Source organism: Bufo gargarizans, chromosome 6, assembly GCF_014858855.1.
Source record: "Bufo gargarizans isolate SCDJY-AF-19 chromosome 6, ASM1485885v1, whole genome shotgun sequence".
NCBI classification, from domain to species: domain Eukaryota; kingdom Metazoa; phylum Chordata; class Amphibia; order Anura; family Bufonidae; genus Bufo; species Bufo gargarizans.
Window position 1 is genome coordinate 12,502,328 of NC_058085.1, and position 13,282 is coordinate 12,515,609.

Below are 13,282 nucleotides of genomic sequence, written 5' to 3' on the forward strand. Positions count from 1 at the left end.
ATACTGTCATCACTTGCCGTTCTCAATGGGGCTCACAATATACAGTAAGTCCCCTTTCTGTATGTCTTTGGAGTGTTGGAGGAAACTGTAGTATCCAGAGGAAACCTACGCAAACATTTGGAGAATGCCATGCAGATGTTGTCCTTGGTCAGATTGAATGAAGAACCCTATTGCTGCAAGGCACCAGAACTAACTACTGAGGCACCATACCAGACCCTTAGCTCTACTGACTACTCTTCAGTTTAACCTAGCTCCAATATATCTGTCTTTTTGCCAACTTGTGGACCGTCTTACCATGCTTCTGTTCCCCATCTCTTAGTATACCCGCCCTGATACATATAAAAATTTGCTTATACCCCTTCCTAATTTACAAATGTTTCACCACATGAAAAATCTATGGACGAGTGTCAATGGTGACTAGATATAGAGAGAAGTTGCCATTGGGCCAGGTAAGCTGATTGTAATGGAAAGAGAAACACCTTGACCAGATACCTATGGTGATCTTACCACGTGTAGCTTCTATAGCCTTGATAAGGTGCTCAGCTTCTTCTTGCACTCTTTGCTCCATTGATCTTTTTCCCATTCCAAAATTTCTTAATGTGGTGATAGCAAATCGTCTTGTGTGTCTCCAGTGCTCCCCATTGGTACCTATGATGCCTAAATCAATAAAACAAAATTAAACAGACATTAAGACACTGCAGATAAATATTCAATGACATAATGGAACATCTAGGTAACTCCGACCCATCTGTGCAGACTTTGAGCAAAAAAATGACAATTCACTGATTGGACCCTCACCTGGCGCCAGAATTTCAGAACTAAGCTAGTCCAATGTTCCCCTGGATAATTTCAGGCTAATGCCTTAAGCACACGGGCATTGTCTTTTTGCTGTCTGCAAACCACTGATCCGTGAAAGATAGAGCCAGAAAACACCTGGACAGGTTAGTAGTACTGATAAAGAAAAGAGCAATGTGGAGTAGACAGGAGCATAATGAAACAAGCCAAGGATCATGTAACAATGTTCAGGCGGAGCACAGTGCTGTGTGACAATTCCAAGCGGTATTGAAGAGAAAACTTTGTGGCACTCTTATGTAGATACGCTACTGGAAGTTGGGTTTCTGACCCCGTAGTGTCAAGAAGAATATAAACTCCAGTTTTTGCGATTAGATAAGTTGTATTTAATAGGAAATGCGGTAAATCATATATGCATGACGTTTCGGCCACAATCCGGCCTTCATCAGACTGGTACCGCTTTGGGAGCTATTCAGATGGCGGGCGCAAGTTTAGTAGATGCAGACTACTATAGTAGATGCAGCCGCTATTATTACTACCAGCAGCACGTAGTCTGCATCTACTAAACTTGCACCCGTGATCTGAACAGCTCCCAAAGCGGTTCCAGTCTGATGAAGGCTGGATTGTGGCCGAAACGTCACGCATATATGATTTGCCGCATTTCCTATTAAATACAACTGATCTAATCGAAAAAACTGGAGTTTATATTCTTAACTCCAAGAGGCAGTCAGGGAAACCGGTCACTACATGTCAGGTCAAAATCAAGTTTAGAGAACATCAGATAGCGGTACAAGCCTATATCCATACCTTTGATTTCGGTTGGCTGGATGGCTGTGTGCACATTGCTTGGTCGACAATTTCATGTGCCTCCCGACGTTCCACAGAGGCAGATGTTGGGGAACATGGGGATCAGGCAACTGAGCTTTAACATGCCCTTTATTTTTGTTTTCATGTAAGATAAATACCCTTTTACAGAGCTTGAAGATCTGGCCAATTCTTGGAAACAAGTTTTTCTTTGATCGCTCGCTCCGAAAAAAAGTGTTGCCAATTACTTGACAAATAAGCAAAGGTGTCGGGTGATCTTGTCTTTTAGGCAGCACCTAAACTATTTGTTTAATCTGTTACCGAAAAAATAATTAATCTGTATGGGGATCAACAATAATGGTAGCAGCAAACATGGACCAGATTGTCTCCTGGCAACCCAATTAAAGACTTACAGTTTTAACCATATCCTACCTATACATCACTTTTTGGTACTCTTAGTGCACAATTCATCATCACAGTAAACATTTTGAAGTGTTGAACTTAAACATTAACCCTTTTAATACTAAATCACATTATTAATCCTTTAGCAGTGAACCACTGGGTCACTGCAGTAGCAATTGTTCATCCCCACACAGAGTAAATGATTGCTGCATGTAGATGTAGCCAAGAGCGGGGAATGAACTGTCTCACTATATCGGTGCCCACTCTGTCGGCTTTTGTGAAAGGAAACTTAGCCATAGCCTGGCTGCAGATTATTTTTTCTCTCCCCATTAAGAATATATGTTTAGTCAAGCCAGATATGCATGTCTGTTGAGGAGCTAGGAAGGACTGCTGTCTGCAGATCAACGTTTCAGCTGACAGCAATCTAAAAAAAATGCTAACTTAAATGGGCTGACACTCAGGTCAATGGTATGAATTCCCCATGATTGCCAGCTCATTCAGCTCCATTTACATACAAAATCATCCACTTTGTATTGGAATGAATGACCACCACTCATATTGCTTGCCCCTGATGCAGATTTTTTTTTTTTTAGCAGAAAATCTGTTTAGAAAGGGTGATGTGTTACCCTCAAATTATGATTTTAGGTGTCACATAAAAGATGCAACCACCAGATCAACCTTTACAATTACCAGGAATGAGCGTTTGTATGAACGGTCATCCTGATCATCAGCCTATGTAAATGGGCTCTAAGTGACTTCCAGTTGTCTTCCTACTAGGGATGAGTAAATTGATTCTAACAAAACAAGTTTTATCATAAGTAAGAGCTCTGGACAAAGGCAGAAAGATGGGGGTTTGGTAAGTAGATAAAGAAGGATAGAAGAGTAGTAAATGAATCACCGTTTAGCAGCTATTTGCAATTGCAGTACCCCGGAGCAAGGGGGTGTCTGCAAATTGTTCATTTCTTTATGCCATGTAATGTACTGTTATGTCATGCTGTGTGTTGCACCCAGGATAACCATGTTCAGATGGCAATGCCAGGGTTAACAATCCTGGCTTAGCACTTGTAGGAGGTTAGGTGTGGACTGGCTCCATCCCTAGCTCTAGTCATTTATAGGGAGTGTTTGGAAGAGAGAGGAATGTATGACTTGTGCTCCCTCTTTGTAGGCCCAAAATGCTACAGAGACTTACCGATCTCTGCAAGATCTAAAGATGCAGAGAAGGTGTAAGACAAAGAGTGAACTAGAGAACCTAGAGTCTGCTTAGCTGAGCATTGGTGTCAGGAAGGTATCCTGCTACAAAAAGCTGTTAAGACTTTACTGTAGTGAGGGATGATGTTAAGATATCCTTCTAACCTGGACATGACCTGAACAGTTGTATCGCTAAAACCCTGTATCCCGCAGTGGGTATTACAGCCACCATTACAGGAGTACGATTGCCCGCCATTGATTCTGCAGCATGAGACTTGAGACAGATAGAGACGAAAGAGGGTCATAACTCCCATCCTTGCCTAAATCCATAGATTGCTATCTGGGAAGAATTGCACTGTGTACAGCTGGAAATGTGTTTTGTTATTGTTGGATGTACTACAACTGCTATTTTGCACTTCAGTAAAGAGAAGTTTATTCTGCTACATGTGGCCTGGTTACGCCAGCCATTGGACACTACCCAACCTGCCTTGCACCCATGCAAACACTCATCTAGATTGACCCGACTAACATTAGTTAGGAGCAGCAACATCAGGTGTGCCCTAGGGGAAGGATGAGTGCGCCGTCCCTTCACTGCAGAGCTCTAGGGAGCAAAAGTGTGAAAGAAGCCACTGATTTACTGTAAAAGCCAGAACCACTACCACCCCCATACTCTGCTCCCACTCCTCACAGCGAGCTGCACTGGCAGCTGGTGCTTTAAGTAGAACAGTACTATGCTGCAAGTGTACAGAGAGGACATGGTTGCAATGACAGGCTAAAATTGTTGCCATCAAAGGAAGAGGAAATGTTTTGTGGAGGCACCAGTTAACTGGACATTCATGTTGTAATTATTTGCGATGCATATGTGTTGTAAACACACTTCTTGTTTGCAGATACTGTAGCTGGCCAGCTAAGACCTATCCTAGGTTGATAGTATAGCTTATATGTGTATACAGCTAAACCTGCCAATAGCCTTAATACAGTTCCTATGTTTATGTGTTAAAAACAAATGCAGAGTTATTTACTGTGACATCATGTTTTGGATGTCATATTACTGTTATATTTTGTGTTCACAGAAGCAGAAAAAGATAATATGCCTTTAAGATTCATTTTGTAATGTAAGGTAAGCAGTGACACAGCAGAAACAACAGAAAGCATAGTGTTAATCTGGTGTTACTGGGCAGAAGTCTAGACCAATCACAGCCAGCTTCTCACAAAGCAAATGTTTTCACAAATCACAGTTAGCCTCACACACAGCCTGTCTAGGAAATCCCCCAGCTCCTGCTGCTAGAAATATTATTCACCAGAGACAGGAGCTGAAGAGACATTCATTCCACTGAGAGCTGAGTTTTATGGGAACAAGAGGCCAATATAGGTATTTAAAACATAAGTTATAAAATGTTCATATTGTTAGTATTGTGTTTAGAACTGTATACTGAACTAGATATATATGTATTTACTTACAGTTCCACCAATTGCAAACTACAAAGTTCACATACAAATTCAAATTCCATATTGCAATCCAAACTACAATTGCAACCATACCAGATCATACTCAACCAATCTGCAAATAGTCACTGCGAACTGCATAGTGCAAGTGAACTATTAGTTAGCCCTCAGATATACCTCTCAGAGAGATCATAAAGTGCTTAATTAACTTAAAGTGAGAGTACAGATACTCAAGAGAGAAGTATATCCATCATTACGTTTTTCAACACGTGTTATGTACGTGGACTATCTGCTGTGGAGGCGGCAGTGTTATATATGAAGAAAAGTTGAAGTTAATAAAGAAGTTATTTGAAGCATTTGGTGTGCTCAGTAAACCTACTGTTTCCATAGAACAGCGCTAGAGGAATTACAGAGTAATAGACAGTCTGGTTAGACTAAAAGTCAGAGACACCAAAATTCTTCTAATGCCACAGCGCAGAAGGCACTTTATAGTGCTGTGCCTGCCACAGTGGAACTGTAACCCTCAGAGGACGAAGCAATAGCGCTCCTCAACTTGCACAGAAAAGAGCATGTTAGAGCAGTGGAGCCCCAGCATATACCGATGTGCAGCAACTGTTCCCTGAGTGAGCAAGCAAAGGCACCTCAGCGGAGCTACCATAAAAGCCATAGAACATGTGAATTAGTCAAACTGCAGCCAAATCTTAAAGTGGCAGAACGGCAAAGGCAAGATAGTCAGAGAAAGAGCGCCAACCCTCCTTCGATCCCCAGAGAGAGAAAGAGACGCATGGTGGGAGGCCAAAGTCCAGAGCTAGAGTGACTGCACCACTATCCACGGAGAGACCATGTACTGCAGTCAGCTAGTTTTCCGCCACTAGGCCAAAAGCCCGCAGCAGAGTATCCAAGCCAGCGCATCGCAAGTCATCACAGATCATCGCAAGTCATCACAAAGCATTGCAAATCTGCACAGAGCATCGCAACTCAGTGCAGAGCATCGCAAGTCTTCACAGAGCATCGCAAGTCAGCGCAGAGCATCGCATCACATCAAGAAAAGGCAAGTCTCCTTTAAGACAGACATTTGTTCCAGCAACCTTTAGATCGCAGTATTCTGCTCTTCAGAATAAGGTCAGAGCTTTCCTTTTATTACTTATCATTGCATATAGGCTTTGGCATAAAAAGAGACATTTTTTTTGTGTTCAGAAATAAGAGACTTTACACGGACTCTAAAGCATTTAAAGTGAAAGTCATTTATTGCCTGAATTTATCGCTGTTGTATTTAGAGTGAAAGTCACTTATTTCTGCATTTGTCAGTATTGCATTTAAAGTGAAATGACTCTTAATATTCGTTGTGACGAGACCAATCTCACTACATTGCATTGGAGAAGCCTGGTTGCCCGCCTGCTTCCTTTAGACAATGGCACCATGTTAAAACCCTTGATTTTCCCCTTGAAAGATTATGTGAAAGAATTTGGCTCCATGGCAATTGAACTGTATTCGTGTAGTCTGAGTGCCATTCACCTAATAATATGCACTCAGACCGGAGCTATCTGGGGATATGTTAAATGTCTATGTTTTATGCAATAGCTGCACAGTTAAATATTCTTATGTCTTTGATTGTCTTTTGCTACCATGTGGCTAATGGAGTTTTGCCTCTGCCCTTGGAGATAAATTGGATTACTTCCCAATTGTCTCCAGGACAAAAGACATTGTGTAAAACTGTGTATCCTCCAGCCTGTGATAATTACATTAACCCATTGTGTAAGGTAATTGTATCACAGACAGAGGGAAGGATTTTGTGTGGGAGTGTCTGAATGTATTGCACGTCGTTACTGGTTGTCTTACAAAACCCTGTGGGTGGTACTAATGTGTAAGAATGTGTATATAAGAACAATAAACACACAGCTCTGGCTGTCCACTGTTTTACCCTCAACACAGAGCTTGGTCTCATTTTTTGTGTGGGGGGAGGGGAGTTCTTCTAAACTGTGGTTTTACTCTCTCCAGCCGAGGGGATCGTAACATTCATATTGATTGTTATAGCATTTAAATTCAAATGTCTGAACCTAATATTACCATGCCACTGTTAGAGCATACAAAGATAGATAGAGTAGAGAGGGAAGAGCAAGGGAACCTGTCTGAGGTAGAAGAGTCTGATGCAGCATTAGTCTTGCCTCAAACAAATATAGCCCAAACAGATGAACTAAGACGTTCATCACATGCCAGAAAACCGACCCCAAAGATACTGGAAAAATTGGAGCAAGAAGCAACATTAGAAGGAAAAAAATCACCAGAATGTATGAGAAGTGGAAATTATAAATTAAAAGCATTCGTGGAAAAAAAAAGTTAAAACAGGAAAGTATAAAAGGGAACTTGAGTGAGATGGTAGAGACGATAGAAGAATCTGAATCAGAGCTTATGGCAACATATGTCAACCTGCGATCGCTAACGACGCCTTCCCAGGACATTGGAAGGAACATGTAAACATGTACTGCGGTCACTAAAGATTTAGTAAAGCTCATGAGAGAACTATCATTTGCAGAAAACTATGATGAAGTTAAAGCAAGAAGTAGAATGAATGCGCTTTTTATGAGAGACTATGCTAGGTCCTTAGGGGGAACCACAATCTTAAGTGTGACTTCCTTCGCTAGCAGAAGTGCCACCATATATCAGTCCTCAAATACTTCAGCCAAAAGAAAGGAATTAGCTGAACAACTTGCTGTCAAAAAAGCAGAAATTGAGATGGAAGCTGCCATCGAGGGGCAGCGCCAACGGATAGCTGAAAGGGATGCACAATGCCATCAGATGGAAGCTGAAATTGAGGCACAGTGCCATCAAATGGAAGCTGAAATCGAGGCACAGCGCCAACAGATGAAAAGTCTTAAAAGGCAGAAAGAAGTTAAGATCATAGAAGCCAGACTCAGACTACATGAGGAGGATATGAGTCAGAGTAGTCATAGGTTCAAATCTGAAGAAACAGACTCCTACTTTCCTTCATATGCCCAGGAGAATGGAAGTAAATCTCCAGCATGTAGTGAAGAAATAAGTTATTATCCTTCCATCCCTGATCAAAAAAACAAAGAGAGGCCTAGTCCAGTGTTAGGAAACAGGTGTGTTAATTCTCCCTCTCTCTGCCAGAAAAGATAAAGAAAAGGACTCACCTAATTCAGAAGTAAGTGAGAAAATAGAACCGGATGATTCTATTCCTAGTGGCAATGCTTACGAGAGTGTTACAACTATTGTCCCAACAGGACAACAGAAAACAGTCCTTGCTAGACTTCCCGTGCTGGAACCCACTGTATTTTCAGGAAATATACTGACGTTCATAGAGTGAAAGGAAAGTTTTGAAATGATCATTGAGCATCATTGCTTCAGTCCAATAGATGAGTTATTCTGCCTTCAGAGATATCTTGGTGGTGAAGCAAAGGAAGTTCTTGAAGGTAAATTCTATAGAAAAGACGAAGAAGCCTACAAACAAGCTTGGGAAAAGTTGCATGCAAGATATGGTCATCCTTTCTTAGTACAAAGAGCTTTTAGAGAGAAACTGAAAAACTGGCCTAAAATAGGTCCTAAAGAACACTTCAAACTCCAAAAGTATGGTGACTTCCTGCAAGCATGCAGCAATGCCATCCTACATGTATGAGGACTAAAAGTACTGAACGATTATCTAGAAAACCAGAGGATTCTAAATAAGCTACCTGAAGAAGTAGCTTCTAGATGGAATCGCTATGTGACTGAACAGTTAGATCTAGGCAAGAACTTCCCAAGTTTTAAAAAGTTCTCTGAGTTCGTCAATGAGTAAGCACGGATAGCATGTAATCCAGTAACATCATCTTACGTCTTAAAATCCTTAGAAGAAAGGCCTGCAAGAGATCTAAGATGTGCAAGAGCATCTAGCTTTGCAACCAACACAGCAGCTAAAAGGTCCAGATATCTATGAGAGCAAGTTTAAAGCCACTACTGGGATCAGTAGAGAGACAGAACTGACAAATCTTCAGACTACCTTCAAGTGTATGTTCTGCGGAGAGAGCCACTCCATACATAAGTGTGCTGGATAACCAACTGTGTTTCGGATGCCAAAGAAAAGGCCATGTTACTAAGGAGTGTAAAAAAAAGGCCACATGCATCGTTTGCAAAGGACGCCATCCTACACCACTACATGAAGAATGTCCAAAGAAAGATAAATCCTCAATATCTAAAGATACTGAGTAAGGAAAGAAAGTATGGATATTCTCTTGCAGAGTGAGGGAGGGAGAGAGCAATGGCACATCAATGGTTGTACCACTGTGCATTTCAAATCCTAAAAGGAGGAACAAGAAGATATACGCCTATGCGCTACTGGATGCCCAGAGTGACGTCACCTTCTTTGATCAAGAAATCTGCAAGAAATTACAAGTGGCTACAGAACCAGTGAAGCTCAAACTCACCACAATGACGGGGAGATACACATTAGTGAACAGTCAAAGGGTGAAAGGACTGAGAGTTAGAGGACTTCACTCAAACTGCACATTAGATCTACCTCCAGTTTATACAAAAGAAGATATACCTTTAGATCGAGATCGCATACCTACCTGTGAAACAACCAATGAATGGGAGCACCCATCTGTCATATCTCATGAAATGTTCCCGCTGAAGGAGTTTGGTGTTGGGCTGTTGATAGGCTATGATTGTCCCGAAGCCTTGGTACCACGAAAGGTAATCACAGGAGGAAAGGGTGAACCCTATGCTGTTCAAACTGATCTAGGATGGGGTGTTGGAGGAAAATAGTAGATCGCAAACTCAAGACAGGTGACAGGATTGTGTCATCGAATATCTGTCCAAGACTTACCAACTGTAAGTCCAGCAAAAGTAATCAAGATCCTTGAATCCGACTTTGCAGACATAAGTTCTAAAGAAAAGAGTGTATCTCAAGAAGACATAAACTTCGTACATACTCTAGAAGAAAGTATTCAGCAGAATCAAGAAGGTCATCTTGAAATGCCCTTACCTTTTAGAGAACGACCTCGTCTGCCAAATAACAGAAATCTTGCCCTAGCAGATCCCAAATTCAAGCAGGATTATTTGAAATATATGGAAGGCATCCTTGAAGAAGGACATGCAGAGAAAGTTAATAACAAACCTAAAGGAGAAGTGTGGTACATCCCACATCAAGGTGTTTACCACTCAAAAAAAAAACAGATAAGATTAGAGTAGTATTTGATTGCTCAGCAAAGTAAATGGTGTTGCATCTACTAAAAGGACCAGATCTTACAAACACTCTGCCTGGAGTACTTTGTAGATTCAGAAAGTATCCCATATCGGTCATATGTGACGTTGAAAAGATGTTCCACCAGTTTCATGTGAAAAATGAAGATAGAGACTTCTTGAGGTTTCTATGGTGGGAGGACTAAGATACAGATACAGAGCCAGCAGAATACAGAATGAAAGTATACTTGTTTGGAGCAGCATCATCACCAGGTTGCACCAATTATGGTATGAAGTACCTGGCTAATCAGAATGAAAAGGATTGCCCATCAGCAGCAAATTTTCTGAAGAAAAACTTTTATGTAGATGATGGTCTCATAAGTCTAGAGTCTACAGAATCTGGAATCAAACTAGTGAAAGAAAGCCAAGAATTATGCGCAAGAGGAAACCTTTGCCTTCACAAATTCAACTCAAACAACAGAGAGGTAGTGGAATCCATCAGTGACTCTAAACGTGCAGCTACAACGAAGAATGTAGATCTTAAAGGGCTTCTGTCACCCCCCAAACACCAATTTTCAGTTTTTGACCTAAATATATTTGCTAATGTAAGCAGATTCCATATATACCTCTCTTTCCTCGGGCTGTGCAGTAATTTCAGTAAAAAAACATACTTTTGTGATATGTAAATTTCTTCACTACCAGCAAGTTGGGCAGACTTGCTAGTAGCCGCCACATCCTCTGTCTGAAAAAACGCCCCCTCCTCCACTTGATTGACAGGGCCAGTGAGCGCTCTCATCCTCCAGCTGAAGCCCTTTAATTATGATCATCTTCCAGTTCAGAACATACTTGGATTGGGATGGAATGTAGAGAACGACAAGTTCTTCTTTGAAGTATCTATTGAAGAGAAAGTTGCAACTAGACGAACCATTCTTTCCGCAGTGGCTTCTATATTTGATCCATTGGGATTCTTGGCCCCAGTAACCCTCAGAGCAAAAGAAATACTGTAAGAATTATGCAGACAGAAGTTGGGATGGGATGAGCCCATACCTGAAAATTTGAGGCCAAGGTGGGAGAGTTGGATGAGAGACTTGCAAAACTTGAGAGAAGTTCGGATACCCAGATGTTTTGTACCTCATGATTTCGGAAAGTACAAGAAAATAGAACGTCATCATTTTTCAGATACCAGTAGTTATGGTCAGTGCTCCTACATCAGAGTAATAGGAAAATAAAAGATACACTGTGCCATGGTTATGGGGAAGACCAGAGTTGCACCTACCAGTATTCAGACAATACCAAGACTTGAACTGACAGCAGCCGTAGTTTCATCATCAGTAAGCACGTTTCTGAGAGAAGAATTGGAATTGAAAATATATGAAGAATATTTTTAGACAGACTCACAAGTTGTCCTAGGATACATAAACAACGAAGCTCGAAGATTCCATATCTTTGTCACCAACAGAGTTGAGAAAATTCGGGAATTAACAAATCCGGAACATTGGCATCACATTGACACAAAGCATAACCCAGCAGATCATGCTTCAAGAGGCCTGAATGTAACAGAATTGAAAAATTCTAATTGGTTCACAGGCCCAGAGTTCCTTTGGGAAAAGGAAATCACGTCCAGTAAAGGTTACACAGAATTATCTATGGGTTATCCAGAAGTAAAAGTTGTACAAACATTGAGCACTGCTGCCAAGTGTCAAGATGCCATACTTGAAAGACTAGCCAGTTGTTCAAAATGGAATGCAGTCATAAACGTAGTAGCTGGAATTCAACGTTTGGCAACGGGAATCAGAAAGAAGGAATTGTTGAATGTAGAAGAAAGAATGAAAGCTGAAGAAACAGTCATAAGACTCATTAAACAGAGATTCTACAGTGAAGAGTTGAAGATACTTAGTCAAGAACCTAAAAGGCTTCCAAACAACCACCCGTTGTACAAGCTTAATTGTCACGAGGGTGCCAAGAGCCACGCCTGACTCCGTTGTACCCGGGGTCAGGAGGTCGCAGCGGTTGGCTGCACGCTCTATGTAAGATAGGGATGTTTCCTTATTGTAGCTTTCTGGGTTTGCTTTGCAAACCCTTTTGGCTCACTCAGGGATCCGTAGCTCCTTCTCTCAGCTGTTCCTTGTCCAGCACTCCCAATCCTCCTTATATTCCTCCCTCACACTTCTCTGGTTGCCAGATATAGAGCTTCCTGCCTGGACATCTATTCTGACCCACTGGAGCTGTGTTGCTGCGTTCTCTGGTAGTTGATCCAGAACGCTACCCTCCGGATCCCTGTTGGACCTTTGTGGACAGTTGTTGTCGTCCACCTGGGTGTTTGTGTTTGTCTGTGTTTGTCTGTCCTCTCCCTGGTTTTTCCCTCTTAGTGCAGTGGTGCGGACTAGCGATCCCACCGGCCCGTTCACTATCTAGGGCTCATTTCAGGGAAAGCCAGGGTTTAGGCACGTGATCGCCGCACGGGTGAGGAACCCGTCTAGGGACGTCAGGGCAGTCAGGTGCCAGCCGCAAGGAGAGTTAGGGGTCACCACCTTTCCCTCTCCCTTGGGCAGGACTTTCCCTTTTTCCTCCCTGTGCGTGTTGCCGGTCATTACATTAATCTTGTTCTGCAGGATGGTATACTGAAGGTCGGAGGGAGACTGGAAAATGCATTGTCACCTGGCAGAGTGAAGCATCCAGCAATTCTACCCCAAAACTCTACCTTTACAAGATTGATTATTGATCACTAACACAACATATTCTTGCATCAAGGAAGAAGCTTTACCCAAAGCTGTTTGAGAGATGTGAAAGGAAGCAAAGTTATAGCAAAGTATATAAAGAAATGTGTAGTCTGCAGAAAGGTGCGTAGACCTACCGAAGTACAAAGAATGGCAGCTTTACCGGCAGATCATGTAAACCCATCACCCCCATTTCTTTATAGCGGAATGGATTGCTTTGGCCTATTCATCACCAAGCAAAACCGCAAGGAGTACAAGAGATATGGACTAATATTTATATGTCTGAGTTCCAGAGCGATTCACCTGGAAATGTTAGAAGATATGTCAACTGACGCATTTATCAATTCTTGAGATGTTTCATAGGCATTAGAGGTACCGTCAGAGAGATTAGATCTGACCAAGGATCTAATTTTTTCGGAGCAAAGAAAGCTCTAAAAGAGATCGATGAAAAAAAAGTAACTGAGTATTTGTTAAAAAAACAGTGTAATTTTCATATGAATGCTCCACGTGCAAGCCATACAGGAGTTTGGAAAAGACAAATCAGAACTGTGAGAAATGCGTTAAGTTCAGTGTTGAAAAAGAACACCGGAAGAATAGATGATGCTTCACTTAGGATCCTATTCTATGAAGTAATGTCTATTGTTAACAGATGTCTACTTACAGTTGATAACATCAACAATCCAACCTTTGGATTTGAAGTTTGGACCTTTTAACTCCCAACCATCTACTTCACCTTAAGTCTGATTACATACAGCCAC

General features: G+C 41.7%; 1 protein-coding gene across 1 annotated transcript in view; it reads right to left on the bottom strand.

Moving 5' to 3' along the window:
* The window catches only part of LOC122941761 (cytochrome P450 2A10-like), a 62,909-nt gene that overhangs the window by 30,666 nt on the left and 18,961 nt on the right, over positions 1-13,282 (bottom strand). Inside the window, exon 4 of the mRNA XM_044299172.1 lies at positions 508-657. Coding sequence (XP_044155107.1) covers positions 508-657 — 150 coding nt within the window. The remainder of the gene's footprint in view (positions 1-507; positions 658-13,282) is intronic.